This window comes from Festucalex cinctus, chromosome 4 (assembly GCF_051991245.1).
Source record: "Festucalex cinctus isolate MCC-2025b chromosome 4, RoL_Fcin_1.0, whole genome shotgun sequence".
Taxonomy (NCBI): Eukaryota; Metazoa; Chordata; class Actinopteri; order Syngnathiformes; family Syngnathidae; genus Festucalex; species Festucalex cinctus.
The window spans coordinates 11,335,512-11,358,801 of record NC_135414.1 but is presented as its reverse complement, the minus strand read 5'-3'; the positions used below and the strand labels follow the sequence as shown (position 1 = coordinate 11,358,801).

The following is a 23,290-nucleotide window of genomic DNA, read 5'->3' as shown; positions in this document are numbered from 1 at the left end:
GATACTGAAATAGTAGTTTATTTAGGCCTGAGAGGACTTTTGTACTATTTTTGTAACTAATGTACGAAACATTAAAAGCACCAAAATACATTGTTTTTTTTCTGCTGCCTGGGGGGGAAATCAATAGAGGTGGGAATCTTGGGGCACCTCACGATTCGATTGCGATTACGATTCAGAGGCTACGATTCGATTATAAAACGATTATTGATTTCCCCCCAGGCAGCAGAAAAAAAACAATGTATTTTGGTGCTTTTAATGTTTCGTACATTAGTTACAAAAATAGTACAAAAGTCCTCTCAGGCCTAAATAAACTACTATTTCAGTATCAAGTTAACAGTTCAAAACAGTAAATAAAATACTCAAGTCCTCATTCTGTAACAACAGCTTTTAAGTATATTCAGTCTTCAACAGAATAAAACATAGCATTGAGCAAAAATATATTATTTTTATCCACTCAAAAGTGCACTGAGATATAAATGAAAGACAATGTGAACTACTACTTCAATACAAATGCCTAAAAAAAAAAAAAAGTGCTTTCCTGCTTTTTAAGTTGTGTAAAGATGAACATGTAAACATTAAAGTTTCTCAGAGGTACAAAAAAAAAACCCTCAAGTGCTTTTCTGCTTTTTAACTTGTGTAAACATGAACGTGTAAACATTAAAGGGATCGTTCGGCTTTTTTAACATGAATCTCAATTTGATCCTCACCTCCCGTGTGTGCGATCAGCACTGACTTCTTTCTGACAGCGTTCGGTGACACGCGTTCTGGTTCGACGTTGGACGAGAGGAAAATAGTCCAGCAAGCTGGCTGGGGTCTCGGAAATAAAGCCTTTTTCTTCTAAAAAAAACTATTTGTTTTCAAAAGCGTGATACATTTCCACCACAATACTCTTTTCTGAATAAAGTCAGACGCCATTACCGCCAGCCACTACTTTTCTGTTCGTTCGTTCGTATCACTGCGCGGCGCCCTGTAGAACGCTAACCGACGCACTGCAGCCAGCTAGCTGATACTTCCGCCTGAAGTTGTTTGCCTTTTCGGAGCAGGTCTGATCTGACGAAGAGGTGGGTTGGTCAGCTCAGCCATGCTTGTTGTTTTGAATGTCGAGGCGTGAGTTGTGGATGTGTACTCTCGGTCCGTCCCATTAAGCGTCCCGAAGACCGCGCGCGCTACTGCGTTTCAGTTCCGCGTACTTTCCGCTCCGGTCCACTTTTAGTTTCGGTTCCCTTGGCATATTTATATAATCGGAATTTGGACTTTTGTGAATCGTTCTCGATTGTTCCACGGCCGAATCGTGAATAATCTAAGAATCGGAAATTTTGCACACCTCTAGAAATCAATAATCGTTTTATAATCGAATCGTAGCCTCTGAATCGTAATCGCAATCGAATCGTGAGGTGCCCCAAGATTCCCACCTCTAATAAGTATACTTTTTTTTTGTTTTTACTAATGAAAGAAGAGACTTTCTTTTGGTAGGTTCAATGTTTTTATAGCAATAGAACACAATATTCTGTGGGCCTTGCAAAATCAGTCAGTGGTTCAGTGAAAATAGCTGGGAGTGAATGAGTTAATTACTTTCAGCATCTTGGTCCTTTATGACATATTTGATTAAATGCGTTGCACTTCTTTGAATGTATCATGAAGTATGAATGTTGCTATACAAAGTAAGTAGTGATTGACACTTGCCAGATTCTAGTACTGTAGTCACAAGATACATTTACTGTATTTAGTTGCAGTACATGAGGACAAAATACCATACATTATCTTTGAAAAGCCAGAATTTATGACATGTTGCCCATGTTGTCCTGTGACTGTATGCATAAATCATCACTATTGTGATGCTGCACATAAACTTTGTTAGACTACGACATCATTTATTGTATCATGACTCACGAGTGACTCGGAGACTTCCAACTCTAGTTTCGTCATCTAAACTTGAGATTTAAATCACATCACATAGTCCCATTTGGATCTATGGAAATTATAGAACTTGAGCTTTTAGTTTCATGCCCCAGTCTGCCAATAATAGCCCAACAGCATTCTGCAGTCTGCGTAGCCACAGAAACAGCAGCAGCAGAAAGGTAAAACATCCTCCTAGACAAAAACAAAAAGATGTGTAGTACTTGCTGAAAACAATCCCCAGAGGACCAGTTATCATATTGACCTCACAATGGCCTTTCCAGTGAGCATATTCGCTTTAAAGACTTTTAAACAGGCACAATCTGGCCTGGGTTCACTGTATGAGAGTCCAACTATTAATAACACATATGTGAGATTATGAGGGAAAACTCTGTTGATCATTAATTTGTCCATATTTTCACATGTTTTTCCCCAGTGGAAGGAATTTGATTCTGGCTTTGAAAGAGAAAATAATTAAACCTCAAAAGTGTGAGTGCGTCATTTTGCACTACATCTGGCTCTTTCAGCCAAGAAGCATTTTTGAAGCTCAAGTAGTAGTTGAAATCTAGAACTGCACGCAAGAGACAATAGTGCAGTCTCCCAAGTTGTTTGTCCATAATCAGGCTCACCCATAAACACATAACTGCAATGAAAACATGGCCTCCATAGAGGAGTCAATGAGGGGGTTCACACACACATGCACAGTGCAGACGCGCACTAACACACAGCGATCAGTCTGGAACAGGTACAACAGGAACCACTCAGCCCTGTGGGTCCTTCAGGACCGAAGGTAGAGCACACAGTCCAACTACAGTCCACCCCCGCTCCATTCAAGCGCAAGACCTTGTTCCGCAGTTCAACTTTTTCTTTTCTTGTCTGGCACGCACCACAGCAGACTGGATCAATGTAAACAAAGTCCTAAGCTAAATCACTTCTCCCGGTTTAATCTGAAGGCGTCACAAGGTGTTGCTTTAATTTAACAACCTACATATTTGGTACGAAATAAAAAAAATAAAAAAAAAACATTGAGAAGATTATTTGTTTCGTATTTATACATGCTTTCTGACAACGGGTATAAACGGGTGACTTAAGGTTTCATGTTTGCTCTTTTTAAGTCGTAAAATAAAATAGCAAATACAATGACCGATGCTTTAAAATCCAAGTAAAAAAAATATAAAATACCTACTCACCATTGAGGAAGAGCTCTTCTTGCACGGCTTGTCTGGCTTCAAGAGAGAAGCAGCGTTTCTTTAGCCACTCTGGATCGAACACACTCGTGTGCTGGTCAGGCCACACAATGGACAACTGTGGAAGAACCAACCGGTTCACAAGACAAAAATAAATACCATTTAGTTTCTTATAGTTTTATTAATTCAAAAATGACGATAAACAACATTCAAATATTTAATGTTCATTCTGATGCTTCCCCATCCTCTTAGAAGACTGCTTCCTTTTGGCAAGCGACTGCTCTATCGTCTTACTGCTAATGTGCAGAACAGACTTCATTCAGAGGACCACAGCAAAACTTGTCGGCACAGTTGTGCGCATGAAGCCGAGTTAACCTTAAGAAGCAGGAAGGAGAAGCAGGCCAAAGGAGCGCAAACGAGTTTTATCAAAACTACAAAAGGTTTCAGTCTTTTTCGTGGTGGCCAATGTGCGTTACTGACAGCGACAAAATACGAGAGCAAGACACTATTGACTGCGAGCAGCACTGCCAGTGATGGAAATAAAAAGTGACACGTCACACTTTTCATCACTAGTTTATAAGTATTAAAGTGCTTGAACTCTTATCATATGAAGCACAAAACATTCAAACACTTTATCTAGCTAAAATTCACACTTTTTAGTTGATGACATTTCAATTCAAAACTTGTGTTGATTAATATTTACTGGACAGGGAAAAGGAAAAGTATACTCTGCACTGTTTGTATTGATGTTTTACATTTTTGCCATGGAATCGTTGAAGTAGTGATATCAAGGTATACCATATACAGGTATAGTATCAATGCCAAAAAATTGCAAACAAAGATCTTTCTTTCTGGCGCAGATGATGATTTGCTGATGTGTCAAACTGCTGCAATATAGCACCAACTACTGCCAAGGAGGACTTACTCGATATCAGTATTTTTTTGCTTTAAGTATAGTGGCTGCTTTCAGCAGCCTCCACAAGGACCCATGACCTTAATTAAAAGGCCAGTATTGGCCTGATACCACACTGTTGTGTAAAAGGCAATTGTCAGATGTTGTGTTTACAGCGTTGATGCTGCAACTTTGTGTAAAATATTGCAAAATATTTCAAAAGCCAAGTCCATACTAAACCAAAAGAGTGTCGGTTTAGCGGCTTAAAAACAATTGGAAAAATATATTAGTTGCATTTTATTGACAAAAGTCAATTTACATGCACAGTAGCTGAAATGGATGGACTGTTAAATGGTATATCATCTGTTTATACTGTATCAAAATGGGCTAATTAAATATTGACTAATTAAGTATTGACTGCAGAGTGCAGACACACACTACACAGCTTTAATTAAGTGTTTAATTATTATTTTTATTTTTATTTTTATTTATTTTTTTTTATTTATTTTTTTTTTATTATTATTTTTTTTTATCATTATCATTTTAAACTTCCTTATGTTAAATTTTTAAAAGTTTGTTGAATAATGTTTTAAGATTGTTAGTTTGTAACCTATTTTCATTTATTTTTCTTCCTCTGAATGTTAACTACTGTTTCTTGATGCTTATGTGTTGTCTTTCCTCGTGTAAAGCACATTGAGTTGCCTTGTGTATGAAATGTGCTATACAAATAAACTTGCCTTGCCTTGCCTTACAGCTGTAAGAACCAGTGACTCCTGCTTAAGTTGACAAATGTTATTTTCCACAAGCTTCTGTGCCAAAATGGAGCAGTTCCTGGACCAAAATCATTTTAAGCCATTTGCACGGCTTAGTGTTGGGGATTTAGGGACCGTATAATGTAAATTAATTATCTGAATTCTAAATGTAAAATACAGAATGGCTTGCTTGCTTACTGACACATTTTCAGAAATTGGCAGTATTAGATTTACTTTGTGGTATAATCTCTATAATCATTTGAACAGGTACTCCTGAGGCCCAACTATTTGAATAAAAACAAGTTACTTTCCCATAATGGCTCCATTTGAATATTTTGCCCTGTCTCTTGTGTTTGTATGCTTTTTTTATTATGCGGAAAGATGAAAATCATCTTCCTATTCATCTTTCGAGCAGATGTCTGAAGTGTTTGTGCCAAAATATATTGTTTTCTGAGACTATTCTTAACTCTTTGACTGACACACGTTATAAAAAAAAAATTAAAAAAAACAGTGCCAGCCGATTTCGAGCATTTTAACTCATCTTTCAAGGCAAAAAGAATATTTTTTGCCTTTACTACATATACAATGTGGGTACTAAATGAAAGATCGTATTCCATTCATTGTAATTTTACTAATCGACGTCGTTATTAATCGTCTTCTGCAGTCAAAGAGAAGTTGAAGTTAAAAGCCTCAAAGACAGGAGAAGCCATCACAACTCCATCACAAAGACTCATCTCAAGTGCAGTGCGCTTTTGAATAAGTCCATTTTTGGTTTTGTACAAAACATAGCCAGTATGCTACATGTACATATTCACAGTGGGACATTTTTCCTCACATTTGTGTTGCTTACTGTACATTTACTTTATTTGAAAAATTGAATGAATGATGATCTGTCCAGCTATCTTGTGTGGTGTGACATTTCAGGAGCGTTTAAACAAAAAAAAAACAAAAAAAAAGTATTGTGTCTGGATTGATACCAAAATGTTTTGTACCTTGCTTGGCCCATTAAACACTTTAATGGTTTCATGGAAATAGCAGTAGTGGCACCCCCAACCTCTCAACAACTGTGCTAAAGGTGCCAGTGTCATGGTTCAACTGGCTCCCAGATTAAATAAATGGCTCCCAATTCCGTCTGCGGCCGTTGGGGTGATATTGGTCCACTAAACTTGTTCTTGCTGTCCGCACACTTTTGTTTTCAAATAACATCTGGAACACAATGGCTCAATTGCTACTCATGATCTGATGCAAGAAATGCAATTGAACTTGGAGGGGGGAAAAAAAATAAATAAGTCACGTCGATCCCATGTTCCAGTACTTTTGCTCACCTGAAAAACTCATAGCTTCGGTAGATAGTAGGTACCATTGTCTAAGTTACGCATCAGATCCTGATTTAAGGATCTGGAAATAAAGTGTAGCATAGCGTAAATAGCTCAACTGCCGCCAGTGTCTTTAACCAAATTCATCAATTCAAAATAAGGCTTGTGGAGGGAAGTGTATTCTACAAATGAGTAATGTTTTAGAGATGAGTAGTTGAACAAGTGTTTTGTGTCCATTCATGCATTTATTTTCTATAGTGTTTAAAACCCTTTATTCTGTTAAAGTGGAAATCAACTCCCCCAAAAATTATTGACAATAATATGTTCTATGCAGCCCCAGTAGTCTAAATACAATATTCTGGTTAATATTGCGTTGGTGGAATATGAGTTAAGCTGCAATATCCAGCAGTTTTTGTCAATATCGAAGGCAGCCATTTTGCATTTGCTGTCGAGTGAAAATGACATCACAGTTGCTCAGGTCTCAGGTAACAACTAATCACAGCTCAGCTTCAGAAAACAGATGAGGTGTGATTGGTCATTGCCTGAGCAACCGTGATGTCATCTTCAGTCGACAGCAAGTAGCAAAATGGCCACCCCGAGAAGTAAAAAAAACGATTTTACTTCGTCACTCATATTGCACAAATGTATTATTAATCAGAATGTCGTGTTTAGACTAGTGAGGTCACACATAACATACAGTATTATTGTCAAGAAATGTTTAAGCTTGACTTCCCCTTTCAGGGTCACGGTAAGTTGGGGCTTATCCCAGCTAACCTTGGCCAATAGGCAGACCACACCCTGGACTCGTCAACGGGCATATATAGAGACAGACAACCATAAACACTCACATTCATAATGCCGCTGCGTTTATTTTAAATTTGCTTGGGTCCACTCATTTTTGTGGAACTTTACTGGGAAAACAAACACTTTTGCTCCTTAATGAAGAGAGAAGCCAACCAGTTGTAGCTCAAGCTACAAGTCCAGCCACATAAAGAAAGTCATCATACCAAAATGTAATCTTCACCCGGGTTCTGAAACGTATCCATATATTCTTTGTCTGAGAAGGTAATGTTAAAACAAATGCAGCTGAAAGCTCGAGTAAAGCCATCTGGTGGTTTGTAAAGAACACTATACGAAGCAATAAATCACTCTAACTTGCTTGCCCCATTAGTTTTGCGACACAATATAATGAGATGAAATAAAAGTGCTGCCTTAATTGCATCATTCAGGTGTCTGTAATATTGCACGTGTTTGTAATATTTATCATGTATTTATGTTTTTTTAAGTCTGTCAGGCTGTAACTCAACAAAATTGGTACGAGATCCATAAATATTATATACGTTGGAAACAATAATTGGTTGACCTACCTTGCTATCATTGGTAACCTCCACAATGTTAATGCCTGTGTGGATGTCCAAATCGGACATGAGCAGTTTGCGGGCCTGAGCTGATTGCAGTGTACAGAGTGAGCACTGGCAGTTGTCCCTCAGCCACGTGAAGGGATACAGGCTCTGCCCTCCATCTTCCCATTCAACCTCCACCAGCCGCTCTTCATCCAGTGCCCGGGCATGTCTCACAGAGTGGCTGGCCACAGGGAGGGAGGCTGAACCCAAAGTTTGATGTCCACGAAGCTGTACCAATGTCAGACGAGCAGACGGTAGATGTGGAATTTTCTCAGGTCGACGACAAAACTTGACAGTCTGACAGGCAACGGTCGAGGTGCATCTCTGCAGAGCAGGCCGGGAGACTCGGGCCAAGGTACTCAACATTTTGAAGGCTTCTCTTCCAAATGAGTCCAGACCAACAACTGTGGAGTAATACAAAACAGGAAGAATGAGACACAGTTCACTTAGCAATTGTATTAACAATGTTTGAGTTTGTCTGTGTTGACGTCAATGGGACCAAACCCATATTTGTTAAGCTAAGGCCCTCTTTGTGAACAAACATTGCCTTCACTGTGAGTAGACACTGAATTTTACAAAATATCCTTAGACTTTGTGGCATTCCGTCAAGGATGTCTCTGCTATCCCAATTCATTGCGTGTTTCTTGGCTACGGAGTTTCCACGTATTATTAATTAATCATTATTATTATTATTATTATTATTGTGTCCAATCAGATTTCAGCTTTGTTGTTACCATGCAAACGTTATTGTTAGTGTGGTCACTATTTTTAATAAGCAAAACAAAACAAAAACAAAAAAAATGGCACAAACCCCCACCCCGCCTCCGGCCTTATACTAACTAACACTGCCTACGAGCTGTATATATCTCACCTGTACGTATACCGTATTGTTTATACAGTAGGCTGGTCGCGAATTGGGAGTAATAAGATGGCCGCCCTGTGACTTCAACGGCTTGCACTGGCGTGTATGGGCTATCGGCTATCCATTCAGTGGTCTGCAACAAGTCACTTGGAGTTCAGAGGTTAAAAAAAAGAAAAAAAAAGAAAAAGAAATCGCCAAAAAATCCAAAAAACAGAAGTTGGTGCTCTGTGTTTAGGATTTTTTTTTCTGTTTTTTTTTGTTTTGTTTTTTGTTTTTTAAATAATTATCACCCCACCCCCATTTTTCCTCCTGTTTTTCTGAATATGTTTTCCCTGTTTTTCAGAATATTTTTTTATGAAAAAATATTTAGTAAAACAGAAAAAAAAAAATCTGAAAAACAAAAATAAAAAATAGTCAAAAAAACAAAGCTCCCCTAAAAAAATAGTCAGAAAAAGTTTTTTGTTTTTTTTGTTTTTTTCCCTGAATGCAATACGCTTCCGTATGTTTCAACCCAGAAATTGATTTTATGTATTTATTTATTTTTAGCACTTTCAGAGCAGTATGTACTGTATGAGTGGAAATGTTAAGCTTAAACAGACTGTCAGGCGCAGAGAAGGAATGTCTGCTGCATCTGCATCAGCATTTCTGGTGAACATGAAGCATTTTATTCAACGTTTTTACCGGTATATTAATAAATATTGATTGTGAGCTGCTATAATTTGGTGTAGAGGTTTGGAGTTCCTGCGATTGGTTGGCAACCAGTCCAGGGTGTCCCCGCCTACTGCCCAGAGCCAGCTGAGATAGGCGCCAGCAGCCCCCGCGACCCTTGTGAGGAATAAGCGGTCAAGAAAATGGATGGATGGATGGAAGGTTTGGAGTTGATGTTGGAAAATAAAGATACCATAATATTGTGTTTCTTGCTTGAGTAATTAGGGTATAAGCAAAGAGGAGCAAGGTGAACCAGGTTAAAATCAGTTACTTCCCGGAGCATAAACAGCAAAAGCAAACAAACACCGTTAGCAAGTACAGAGTTGGGCAAAGAGGCTTCATAAATGCTGCAATGAAAAAGGTTATGATTCATCTACATGAGGCCCAAGACACAGTCATTAAGACGTTTTATGTTCAACAGACTGGTTAGCTGTGCGAGACTGTTCGCTATCACTGGCTGACTTGACTGTATTTTATGACCAGGCCAGAGGTGCAGGTTATGCAAAATGCTATGGTGTCATGATAAAGACAAGACTAAAATTATTCAGTGATTCAATAATTAAATGAATCTAACTTTCACTAAAATATTTCACATTGAAGGGAAATACAAACATGTAAATACATTAATTAATATATAAATGAACATAAAACATTAACACAGCAGCGGCAACTTTATATTTATTTTGGAGATATGTGAAACAAGTCAATCTAAAGCTGGTGTGGTGTTATGGTATTAAAAACATGTGCATTACGTTTCTGTTGCTACTTAGCAACTTACGACTGCCTAGTTTCTTCTATTTGTTTTATGTTGGGGGGGTTTTTTCCGTATCTTAAATCTAATTCAGAAGCTAATGCCATTGCACATAATGTACCTTCAGTTGATGAATTGTCCAATTGAATGCCAAAAACAAAAGGAGAAAAATGTTTCACATTGACTGAAAACCAAAGGAAACATTTTGTGGATAACGCAACCTCTTTCAAGGGGGTAATCTGCACATTAACAATACCTTTATAACTATTGACTTTTAAAGTAGAAATGCTAAAAGATTCAAATGTAAAGCAAGATCCAATTAATATTACTACAAATGGTATGAACAAATAGGTCCTGTACTCCCCACACTCTCCTGTGGCTGATCTGTGTAGCTCTAGTTAAGCCCCTCCAGAATGTATTTTATTTTTTAGATCTTAAAATCTATTTATAAATTATTTTCTCAGCCCACCTACGTATCAGCCAAAGCCCCCTTTAGCACCAGGAGGAAAAAAAAATGCTGGAGCCCTGCCTAATCTGCAAATAAATTACAGACATCCATTTGTAGTGAACAATAAAATGCAGACACTGAATGGCAATAAATGTGACGTCATTTGAACGATGTTGTGATGCTCATAGTGGGATAGGAAGTAGTGTTATGAATATTTAAACGTTCTGAGTAGACAAAACTGAATAGCAGATATGTGCAACACAGATGCAGTCTGGCGTTTGGATGTTAAGAAGCTTGCCAGATGTCATAAAATATCAGCTCCTGTGTCCTTAAACAAGACGTGACATCACTTTAAGCGGGTCGATTTGATTTGCAAGCACACTAAACATAGCAACGCAAACAACCATGCGTGAATAATTCGTACATTGTCGTTACCATGAAGTTACGCCCACGTGACGACTCACAACGTTGTGAACAACAATGGCCAAATACATCAAAACAATAAACGTGAGTTTTATCGAAGACATGTAAAGATTCCGGTTGCGTGCTAGCTAGCTAAATGACGTCATCGATTACTCGTCGGGTCTTTACCTCCACGTTCACTGCTCAACTTATTTTTGTTTTCATCTATTGTATTCAAGGCACCATGAAATGACACTGAACACACTGGTTTGTCTACCTGTATTTCGATTTCCCCGGTCCTCGTGACTCAGCGTCCGTCAACACAAATGTCGGCTGTCAGAGTGTGGAAGAGAAAGTAGGCGAAAGGTCGCAGGAGGAGGCAGTGTAACATGACATAACCACAGCGCCCGTGTCCTCAACCCTTGTGTCGGCTCAGCCTACTACCTTGATTTATTGTCGTATGAATACCTTTCAGCTTGATTTATTGTCTTATTATATTGCGCTTTGGTCAGATTAAAACATTTAAATCCACAAAAAGTGTGATACTGTCAAAAAACGATACATGATTGAATGAAAGGTACACTGCAGGGAAATAGTCGTTTTATCGTGTACCAAAACATCACTGAGCTCTATCAGTATTTTTTTATTATGCCACGTGTTCCAAAGGTTAATTATTGTAACTCAGTCGCAGGTGTCCTGTGTCTTTGTGACAACAAAAATAGCAGGTATTTAATCATGAGTTGTAATCAAACAGGACTAAATATTTAATTATTGCATATATGCAGCACAAAAAAAAAAAAAAAAACAGTAAAAATCAGTGGTACTTTAACCTTAAAAAGGTGACATCCATTTTAGGGCAAGTCGGAAAGAATTGATGATCATTGAGCATAAAATATATGATTTGTGTAAAAAAAATAAAATAAAAAAATAAATAAATAAATAAAATCTGTGTAACCAAAGGGGACTTGTTAATTAATAGTACATATACTTTGTAAGTTAGGCCTATTGTGATTATAAAATGCCATCCCATTTCTTCTTTATGGTATCCCCCTGAAAAACACAATAGATAATTTATAGTAGTTAAAGAAAGAAATAGTGGAAATGCGTTTTAAATCATGCAACTTTTTTTTTTTTTTTTTTTGACTACGCTGGAAATTGCTATTTTCAGTACACTGGAGAAGAGTAACAAAAAGAACTGCTTTGTGAGACCCACTGTTCTACAACCTTTCATTTTTGCTCGTCATTATGTATTCCAATGAGCAGGTTCTTCCTCCGTAGCACTCATAATTAAAGGGCCTCTGTGTGTGATTAATTTAAAACAGACCTCTAAACCTTGTGAAGCAAACAGTGAAGGTAACTTTGTCCATGTAAAAGATGTGACAGGGCTGTATGTCCAGTGATCATAGTGCTCTGTCACACTGTGGACTCTGACAAATGAGCAACGTGTGCTTGTTCCAAACAAAAGAACAATGAGACCACATTACTAGTAGGAATGACCAAAACACACGTACGTGCAATAAAATATAGAATCTGACACAGAATAAAATCTCATAAATAACATACTGTTCACAAAAAAATACTTCAAACACAAACTCTTTATTTGAGAAAACACAAGACGGTCTGATAATGTCACAATTTGAGTGCTTGAGTGCTGCCTGCAGTCTTAAACTATATTATTTTTTATATAAGTATGACATCGCAAATGGACAAGTATATTAAAATACATATATGCTGCTCTATTTCAAAATTGGCATGAATAAAGAATACACATTACAATATTTTTTAAGATATATACTGGCACCCAATATATTTACTTAGTACTTAGCTTCAAAATATACGCTATACATTATATTGCCTCCTGTACACTTTGCATTTTCAGTTAAATATTTAGCACCAGAACAGTAAGGAACTGTGCAATGTCTGCTGGCCTGTTATGATATCAATAGGTATAAACATACATTGGAGACATAAATTCCGGATGTCAGTAAATATTTACTGTGGTTTGGATTCTTCTTAACAATTGTTTATCTGGTCTTCCTGAAACTGTCAGAGCTGAGCATGTTTTGCAAAAGGGGTACTCGAGATACTCTGTGATCATGCTCTTAATTTCGATACAATTGGAGGTGCTGCCAAGGATTTGGGGCCTTGCGAAGAAAAGTCATACTTTCAAAGTGAAAATATCCTGTGCTCCTGTAAGTCATGAGCCCATAAAATAGTCTACACCCCCCCCACCTCTCATGACGCTGCTGGGTACCGTACAGTACACGGTTGTGGTCAAATGCACCACACTGTCCATGCATAACAGCTTTGACAACCTCTAAATGTTGGCAACGGTTTGTCATAAACCCTCACAAAAAATATTTTCATCTCGTCTTTTTTTTTTTTTTTTTTAATCAATTCCATCAAATGCAGAATATCTATGTATTGCACAAATATAAATTAACGTACTGAATTAGCTGCTTTACATCACTGGACATAACAAAAAACAAGTGGAAGCAGATCTTCGTTTATATAAAATGTTTGTTTTAATTTAAACTGCCTGTGCCCCACTGGTTATATTATTTTAGAAAAGCACATCATACTTTAGAAATTATATCAAATACAGCTGACAAGCACATGGAATAAATTTAATGCAATGCAGATAAGGAACAAAACTTGGCATCGAATGGGGAAAAACTGTACTTGGTGATGTATTTTCCACTACTGCCTGTTCTGTTCCCAATATTGGAGACGTTTTTGGTGGTCAGAGCACTCATTTACAATTTGTATAAGACTGTGGTTTGCCGTGATGTAGGCCTACAACTGCACTGCACAATGCATTGCTATTCTTAACATTTAAGCCTACATGAGAAGGCCAAAATATTAGACATAACTCCCAATATGATGCAGTGCCGTTTATGCCACTGCAGTACAACTACAGTAATAAATAATATTATTAAATAAATCAATCAAAACGTAATATTACTGATCATTTTTTTATGAAGGCAAAATTCTGCATCTAAGTGATTGTGTTTGTTGTCAATATGTTGTGGCCGGTCTATGCGTTTCCTCGAGGGCGCACACCATAATAGTAGGAATAAAATGTTTCTTTTTCTCAGTACTTCATGTATTCATTTTTCAGTCGACTGAGTCGTGTGCCGTGGCTGCGGACGATGAGCGAGAGCAGCTCATGTTTGTCCCTCAGGCCTAGAGAAATGTCCAGTGTCTCCTTCAGTGTGTCCCGGGTGCTCACGATCATGTTGAGGAAGTCGTCGCTGAGCCGGTGCTCGTCCTTCAACTCGCTCTCCTGGCTCTGCTTGAACTTCACTTCCAGCTCCAGCAGGGACTTCTCGGAGTTCGTGAACGCGTCACTTATCTGCGTGGTCTCTCTCCGTAGATATTTCCCGTAGCTGTCCTCTCCGTCCAGGTCGTACGAGATGCTCCTCTCGAGCCCCTCCAGCACCCGGGCAGAGTCCTCAATCTGCCGTTTGATGATGGTGAAATCGTCTCGGATGACCGAATCCTGGTCCTCGTCGGGACCGCACTTTCGCTCATCGGTCATTCGGAAAAGCAGCTGGCATTTCTCCGGGTCGTCGTTCTCCTCGTAGTCGCCGTCCGGGACGAAGTAGTGATGAAAAGTGCCGTTCGACATCTCTGGCTGTAGAGGTCCGCTGTAATAGGCTCCACACAGACGCAGCGTCAACATCCCCGCACACAGCAGCAAGTGCGTAAAAGCCATTCTGATGTCCATAAAAAGTCACTCGCACACAATCAATTCACTGTGTTGCTGAACGGTACCTACTCCAGGCCACACGGAAGCATTTCGAATGGCTTTAAACTTTTAAAGCTGCTCACTTCACTTTTGCCTCGCTCTCCTCGAAGTGTTCCCTTCGATGCCCAAACGCTAAAGTGTTGTAAAAGTGCAAAAGTGTTCTCTCAGCGGTGCCTGGCAGCTTCCCACCACGCCGCTGGACTAAAAGCGAGCTTCTGAGTGGAAATCTTTCAACTTCCGACTTTGGTTGGTGCCACAAACGCAACATCTGGACGATTTGAGTGGCGAGCAAGGAGTTGTACAGATTTTACCTCAGCTCGTCTCGGGTTACATGTCGTCACTTCAAGGCAGCACTCGGGTTGGAGGGGTCAGTCTGCTACTAAATAAACAGGAGCAGTTGCTGGCTTTCAGTGTTGGTATGAATTACACACAAGTGGCTGCATTTGATTTTACTTTGGCACACTGCCAACAACAACTAAAAAATGTTACAAAAAGTAACGGGAAATATAGGTTGAATAATTCAGTTTCTTTGAAAATATAAGTAATTTGAAAGCGTACACAAGAAATAATCCTAAATCATTTAAAGGATATTGAAATTACAACCATATACAATCATGTGAAAGGGGGTCATATACACAATTGCAAAAATGTGCTTAAAAGATGTGCAAATATTGTATTCTATTTTCTAAATCAGATGAACACACAAATGTAGATGCCGTTGGTCCTGTCTTCTGCACACCCCTGATGTATGTACCGTACACCGGCTATAGTTTAATGCCATTGTAATTTGTGAGTCAGCTAGCTTACAGCTGAATAACCTTTTATATTCTACATGATAGTATGTATACTGTCTCATAAATATAACATCAGCAAGGCTATATGTAATTGGGGTGACAAGATTTCCAAATTAAAAGCTTGTCCTTTAGATAATACAAAAAAGGTCACCAAATTTAATTGTTAATCAATCTTCGGCAACAGGGGTGGTGGGGTGGTTTGAGTGAAAGATGGTGATGGGGTGGTCAATCGGAGTGCTATCTTGGTTGACAGTTCAACAGTGCTAAAGTCCATGCACTCAACATTATCCAGCATTTTTTGCTCTGTCCCGACAGCTATTGGAAGCTGGCTGTTACCTCGCGCCGGTAATATGGAAATATACCATTTGAAAAGCTCAGCTTGCGTTGTCTGAGAGAAAAGTGGCAACCGTAGTGGTTAGTAGGACTACATTTCCCATGATTCTCAAGATGTGAAAGCAGTAAGAACTTTGTGAATTTGGAAGTAAATAACTATGGGGGGGACCCACATAATATCGAGGAAAAACAATGAGGTGCAAAATCCGCCGGGACGTGAGACTCAAGGCTAAAAAAAAACAAAAAACAGTACTGTCCCGGCCAAAATGGGACATCTGGGTACCCGAGGCGAAATATACAGTATATGTACGACATCACACATGCTCAGACATCAGAGTGCCTCCAGAATATTCTTATCTGGCGTTCGTTTTTAACTGCTATTTCGCACCACAGAATCCAAATTTTTGCACACGGGTCAGAATGAAATCTTGGGGCTCAGAGTAGCGCCACTGCCCCTCCGCATTGAGAGGAAGCCAGATGAGGTGGTACGGGCATCTGATTAGGATAGCTCCTGGAGGCTTCCTGTTGCGGTGTTCCTGGCACGATCCAGGACACGCTGGAGCGATTATAACTCCCGGCTGTGCCATGGAACGCCTTGGGATTCCCCTGGAAAATGTGTGGATGTTTTTATTGTTCACATTTTTAATACAAAAGTTTGATGAATAATAGAATAATACTCATACTCAGTCATTTTTATAGGCTAGTATCAAATGCAGTCAATACTATTCTATTCCGGCACATGTCTAAATCTCTCTTTGTGTAGCTTCAACTTTTCACTTCAGTTTAATTAAGTTTAATAAATGTATGTGTTTGTATATTTTTTTTTACGGTACATTTATTAACATCTATATTAAATGCATATGCAGTTGATCTCTGCATCGCAACTTAAAACAACAACAACAACACAATAATAAACAGTACAATAAAATTGAATTAGTGTTGTATTAGATCAGTGGTGTCCAAACTACAGCCCGGGGGCCATTTGTGGCCCGCCATCCATTTTTCAGTGGCCCACGGCATATGTTAAAAATGGCACTTGACTCAGTTAAAATAAAATAAACAAAACAAAAATGGTCAAAGTAAGAAGAGAGGGTATTGAAAAACAGGTGCCATTAAAGGTTATTTTAGTTAACTACAACTAATGAAAAAGCTAAAATTCAAAAAACAATATTGTTACTGAAATAAAATAAAAACGAAAATGTTTTTTAAAAAACGAAATATAACTGAAACTACATTTTATATTTACAAAACTAACTAAAACTAGCTATAATTATAGCAACCGTCCTTCGTTTTAGTCTTGAGCCTTTGAAGATGATTTTAAATGTGATTTTTAGTAGATTTATTTTGATATAAACCGGAATAATGACGTTTGAAAGTATGTCACACAGAAGTGACGTCATCTAGCAGCAGCCAATAGAAAAGCACCTTCAGATGACGTTACTCCCATGGTGTTTTTTTTAAAATATTGCGCACAAATAATACCCATTAAAAAATATATATTAATACTAGTACTGAAACTAACAAACTAAACTAAAACTAAGCAATTTTTGAAAGAACTAAACTAACAGAACCACCCTGAAAACTAATAAAAACGAACTAAAATGAAAAATTCCCAAACTATAATAACCCTACTGCCATATTACAAATAAATTAGTTTATATACTGTAGCATTTTTCTAAATATGTAAAAGCACAAATAAATTATTTGTACAATTTTTAGGACTAAACAGAATTTCTCTTCATAACATTATGTGGCCCTTGCGTCCTTCTAATTTTCTGTATGTGGCCCTCAAATGAAAAAGTTTGGACACCCCTGTAGTAGATGGTATTGGACTGTACAGGTTCGCCTCATGTTGTGACCAGTGTCTTTTTGTGAGTGTAATGTGAGTCTTTTTTCACTTGGCAGCACACACTATACACTGAATCAGCTGCTCCGGGACACATAAAAAAGGTGTTAAGTTAGCACATTTTGTTGTCACCACCTGTTCTTTTAGTCATCTGCTGGCATTAAATGACAAGTCAAGATTAGCTCAAACGAAATAAGACTACATGTGACTTGATTAGTAACTAGAAGCTTTTGAAATATTTGTACTGCCTACAATATGAACACGCAGAAGTGTTTTAATCCAAATTGTTTTTGTTTTTGTGTGTGTGTGTGTGAGCTGAATTATGCATTGCAGAAATGAAAAAAATAATAAGGCTGCTGTTATCTTTCCTTATAAGACTTGTAATTTAAAAATAATCAGCCTTTTCCATCCCTATACTGAAGAACAATTTCAGCTTCAAAAGGTGATCACGATTCTCTTCACATGAGCATTTCTTTCCAGTGGAAAATGCAAATGACGCAGACCACCAGCTTTCCCACTGCATGACTGTTTATTTGGAAAGCTTTAGGTTGTGACTCTCATCCAAAAGGCTTTTAAATTGAAGTGACAGTTAGTTAAGTTTTGGTTTATTTTCTTAGATTTAGTGATGGAACTGAAAAATAAATTTAACGTCGAAAATCCTCATGTAATCCAGTCTGGGCAAATCAGCATGAGTCAATATTGCGTGCTGGGAAGTCTGTCTTCATGTCACTGTAGTCCTGATGTTTATGACCGTATTTGTTTGCCAAGTCTTTACTCTAACCGTTATAATGGGACCAAGTCCTGGACTTAGTTCAACTTCTGTGAAAATGTAATACATAGACTGGAAAAAGTTGCTTCTTTTTTTTGTTTTAATGAAATGGTCTCATTTTAGAATCACAGGGAAGAAAATGGTGCAGTCATTTTAGGTCAAGGTATGTTACTCAGTTTTGAATGTAATGAATTTCATTATAATTACATCTAATCATTCTGAAACGAACTCCAGACACTCACGTGGGACTGTGCCATTAAATAAATGGAGGCTGTGAAAGTTATTAACTGTAACCACATATCATTGCCCTCTAACTCAAGTTAACTCAATTTGTGCCTCCACTTGTAGCTGAAGTGACTTGGTCAGAAACAGAATAAATATTGCTTGGCAAATAACAACTAAACTTTGGGAAAGCAAACAGGCAAGAACAACCACGGAATAAAAACTGGTATGGTAGAGTGAGTATAGACATCTTTGTGCAGAAGCATAGTCCACACACCTACAGCTTGACAGCAGCTTTATATGCCGAGTGTTTAATTAAGGGGAGCGAGATGGAGAAGCAGGTGTGACAGCTGCTGATGATTAGGTGCATGCTTAATTGCGGGAAGTGACCGGGGACGGCTGTTTAACAGGTAATGACATGGTGAACTGACCTGGCAGGTTAGAACTGGCAGACGTGCTTATTGGCAAAAAGGATGTTGAATGATGGGGCCAGACTTGACTCGGTCTGCAAGAATAATACGCCAGTCGCGCTCTAATTTGGGCATTGTTGTTGTAGTAAGTCCCTGCGTTATCAAGGGTGAATAGAGATCCGGACGTCGACGTCACACGCCCCAAAATGGGCATTAGAGCAGCCATTTTGGCAGCAATAGCAAACACTTCCGCCACTTTGATATGCACAATGATAGACAGGTGTTGTGGACCAGCTGTCACAACGAGAACAAAAAAGGATTGCATATTCTCAAGGTTACCAAAAGAGGAACCAATGCGTAGCCAATGGATCACAACAGCCATAAAAAGGTTGAACAAGACGAGGGATTTGGAATCCTCTTTGTTGCTTGTGTAGCGATCACTTTGTTCAAATCAGGAAGGGTGTGCCAATTACTGAATTATTTAGATGTAGCTCGATTGTAATTAAATGAAGGCAAAAGATGTCACCGGGCACTTTGTACATAGAGCCTGAATCAGCAGATGCTAACTTGCGTGAAGCTAGCCTCCTACGGGAGGCAAGTTACCATACGCAAAATGTGGGGGAAATAATCCGTTTCATTTGTTTGTGCTGCTACGGTTTAATTACACAGTTGAATTTAAGAACTGACCAACACCATAAATACATTTTACGGCATAAATTATGGTGTTGTTCGCCGAATTACCAAATGCTAAATGGCTAACTTACCTAAATAAAACTGCCAAGACTTGCGTGAAACTGCTAACTTCGATGGCATTTTAGCCACACATAAAGGGGAAATAAATCTGGATTGTACAAACTTGTAAAGGCTTTGTATGGTCAAATTTGAAAGCACTCACCATGTGTAAGGGGGTAATTCCACGTAGCAGCGTCGCTGAGTTGAAAAAAAAAACCAAAACAAAAAACACCCCTGACACAGCAATGGTAATATCATCCAACCTGTCCATCTTGCGAATGTTTATCATGTCCTTTTCATCAGAGTATGTGTCAATGCTCTTGGGTGTTCATAGAAATAGTCACGTGATGTCAGGATCTCTATTGGCAGGAACACTGTCACCATCTTTCCTGGAAAAGCAACAAAATAGCTACGGTATGTCCAAATTTGCAGGCTATGTCCTCCAAAAGCCGAAATTATGGGCCACATGATGTAACTTCCAGCAGGATTCAACCCCACACCAGTGGCCTTCAAATTTAGTCCTCAAGTTTTGACTTATCTGGGCCAAAGTGGAAAAGTGTACTGCAGTCTGATGAGTTAGACCTCAAATTATTTTTGGAAATCAATGACATTGTGATTGTGTGTGAGTAGTAGAGTACTAGACTGGCCTGCCAGCAGTCCAGACTTGTCTCCCATCGAAAATGTGTGGCCTATTATTAAGCACAACACACGACAACTGAGACCTCAGATTGTTGAGCGAGAGAAACTGGTAACTATTATTTGCAAAATGTAAACCTGCAAACAGTGGCTGGGATGGTTTTCATCGAGCCTGACACAAGCTCTTAGAAACAAACTTGCAAACAGACCTGAATATTTTATTATTATTATTTTAAAATTCTGTCTTCAACTAATGTACAAAGAAAAAAAATACCTCACTTTCCTCGTCTTTGAACAACCTCAATAAAAATATTTTTGGTTGCACATCTGGAAACATAGTAAACTTTGGGCCCTTATGTCACACTTTAATTCAAAGTAGGTCCAGACACCACAATTTAAACCCTCCTAACAGTCTGCTGCATTACCTCGAGCCAAATAAGTGACCTAGCAAAACGAGTGATGACAGGATGGAGTAAGTAGCCCAATGCATTATGTGGACTCTTACAAGTTCTGCATGTGTAATAAATCATGAATCATGTAGACCAGGGTTCAACAACTTTTTTTTTTTTTTAGACTGAGAGCTACTTTTTGGGTAGCGAGTAATACGAAGAGCTACCAGTTTGATACACACGTATGAAAATACCATACAGTATTTGCTCAATATACCTTTAATTCCACTATATCATCATTGAAACAGATACACATCAGCTATCTCTGCAAGTGTTTACATTTTCAGATTTCGTTTCTACAACATTTGTTTTGAAATCAATATATCCCACTGTGTGCCCAAGAGGAAGACAATATGAAACTTTAATACAGCTACCTTACCATCCAACTTAATAACAACTGAATTTCTGTTTTTGCTCTTCAAAATAGCATTGATGTGTAAGACGGGGACAAAAGGACACTAAAAAACATTCAGTCAAAATCGCTACCCAGTGTTAATCCTTCTTGCTCTCTAAACCAAGGTCTCACAAGATTTGTTGAAGTGTCAAGTGTTATCCATGATGGCAGTTAAAAAGTTTTGTGCAACCTTTAAAACTGTTTTCAATCAAACTGAAATGAACCACCTCAGGGACCCCTTGACTACTTTATAGAGCAGTGAATCCCAACCAGGGTGCCCTGTGAGATTAGGGTTGCCCTGTAAAATTTTCCAATTCCATGTAATTTGTCAGAAAATTCTTATTTATTACAGACATAGCTTTGTTCATCTATCTATACCAAAGACATAGTGAAATGCAGAACAGTTAACAGTTTGTTTGGTGCTTTGGCCAGCCAATATTGTATTTATCTTATGACTTAGCATTATGCTAGGAAACGGCAATGAGTTTCATTTATGCTTTAGTGGACACTCACAAAAAATGTACATAATTTTTTGTTTGTTTGTTTGTTTTCAGCATGAATTTCATTGTCAAGGCCTTAGTTGCTCAAAATGATTCACCACAGAAACTACGGAAGTAAAACACCCTCTTGTGGGACTTAATTATAAACACACATGGGTGCCAACGCATGAGTCACAATGTGATTAATGTGTTTGATGATGATTTACACAAACGAGAGGTTGATGCCACTGATAAAATGAGTCACAACAACCATGAATCAGAATGATCTATTTTGTAAATTACAAAAAGCAATTCCTCTTCTTTTTTTTCCTTTTTTTCTGTGACATTACCATTTTATCATCCGGAAACATAATTATTTCTAAAACCAGCATGTCAAACATACAATTTGTATATTCAGTCCAGTATCCTTAACTAAATATTATTACAAAATAAGGGTATATGGAAGTAGTGCTGTCAAAGTTAACGTGTTAAGTGATTGATTAATCACAAAAAATATTGCATTAATCATGTATTAACACAGATTAATCACACTATTAATTTTGATCCTTGAGCTCAACAGCGGATAGTTACGTTAAAGGTAGCACAGGTTGTGTTTGAGCAATAAACATAACTACATGCATCCAAGTAAAGCATTTAATAAATGATTGAATATGGCAGACATTCAGAATATTTAGTCCTATGTTTTTCCTTTTTTTTAAGACAAAAAAAAAACAAAAAAAACAGCTTCTGAGGAAGTTAACGCCGAAATTAGTCAAAGTAAAAATGCAACTTTTTTTTTTGTCGTAGTAAAACCACAGGATTATACAGATTTGTAGACAAGATGAACTTTTTTAGCCATTCAGAATATTTGTTCAACTCAAAATATCGTTTTTTTTTGTTTTTTTTTCATTTTAAATTATGCAACAATTAACAGTTGAGAAAAAGTGGAGGATGATATTGTGCAGTAATGTGTAAGAATAACAACATTAAATTTAGAAAAAATAAGCACAGAACAGGTGCTCTTCAAATTTAGCAGGCAAAAAGTTATGATAAAAAGCCTTTTTAATTAAGTGATTAATCATGATTAATCAAAATTCTAAGATGCAATTATCTGATTAAAAAATTTAATCATTTGACAGCTCTAATGGGAAGGTAAAAGTGCATTTTATGAAGTGATTTAAAAAAAACTGCTGCCGATTTTGCGGATCCACATGTGTCTGATGGAAAATGCACTATCACGACTTTGGAATAACTGAGAGCGCAGGCTAGCTCGTAGGTGGTTAAAATTTAAAATAAGTAGTCAGTCCCATACATGCTTTAAAAGTAATCAGTAGAATATTTCAAATCAATTCTAAAACACATTGAGAACCATTTAAGTGTTGTGAAAATTGGGGTAATGCGGTGACATCTACTTGAATTAAGAAGCTGGAGAGAGTGATTTTTGACGAATTCAGGTTCGGATTAATCGCCGTTCAAGGTCGGGTTTGGACAGTATTGATTCCGTCTCGGCAATGTCATGCACTAAGATGATTGGCCAACTTTATGGAAATGGGTTGTGCAGGGGAAATCAGAATCCAAGATGACTCTCAAGTTTTTGGCTGTGAAAGTAAACTTATTAGTAGAGAACAGAGGCTAGATTTAATATTTTGAGCGGTATATGGCAACTCGCATAGTATTATTTTCAGATGTGGAGATATTGTGTTGGAGGTAGTTGTGAGCCATCCAGCATCTGATGTTGGAAAGGCAATCTTTGAGAGCGGCTATAGGGTCCTCTCGTCTCAGGAAATATCTGAGTCATCTGCATAGTAGTGAAAGGACACTTTATGGTGCTCAATAATTTGGCCAAGGGGCAGCATAT

The 23,290-nt window shown here is 38.0% G+C and overlaps 2 protein-coding genes across 7 annotated transcripts in view; both read right to left on the bottom strand.

Annotated features, from left to right (window-relative positions):
- Window positions 1–19,660, bottom strand: part of bbox1 (butyrobetaine (gamma), 2-oxoglutarate dioxygenase (gamma-butyrobetaine hydroxylase) 1) — a 43,012-nt gene extending 23,352 nt beyond the window's left edge. Inside the window, exons 1-3 of one of the 6 annotated variants that reach the window (XM_077518879.1) lie at window positions 19,638–19,660; window positions 7,411–7,850; window positions 3,087–3,201 (exon numbers count right to left, since the gene is read on the bottom strand). In XM_077518879.1, coding sequence (XP_077375005.1) covers window positions 3,087–3,201; window positions 7,411–7,812 — 517 coding nt within the window. In that variant the 5' untranslated portion in view covers window positions 7,813–7,850; window positions 19,638–19,660. Of the gene's footprint in view, window positions 1–3,086; window positions 3,202–7,410; window positions 7,851–9,888; window positions 10,114–10,236; window positions 10,344–10,639; window positions 10,736–10,806; window positions 10,830–10,894; window positions 11,208–19,637 lie in introns of those variants that run through there. The other 5 variants (XM_077518874.1, XM_077518880.1, XM_077518876.1 and 2 more) reach the window with 5 other exon arrangements.
- Window positions 12,195–14,702, bottom strand: fibinb (fin bud initiation factor b). The gene has a single exon (XM_077518881.1). It carries the CDS (start codon window positions 14,345–14,347, stop codon window positions 13,712–13,714), a length of 636 nt encoding a protein of 211 aa, XP_077375007.1. The 5' UTR covers window positions 14,348–14,702; the 3' UTR covers window positions 12,195–13,711.
- Window positions 19,661–23,290: the final 3,630 nt, after the last annotated feature.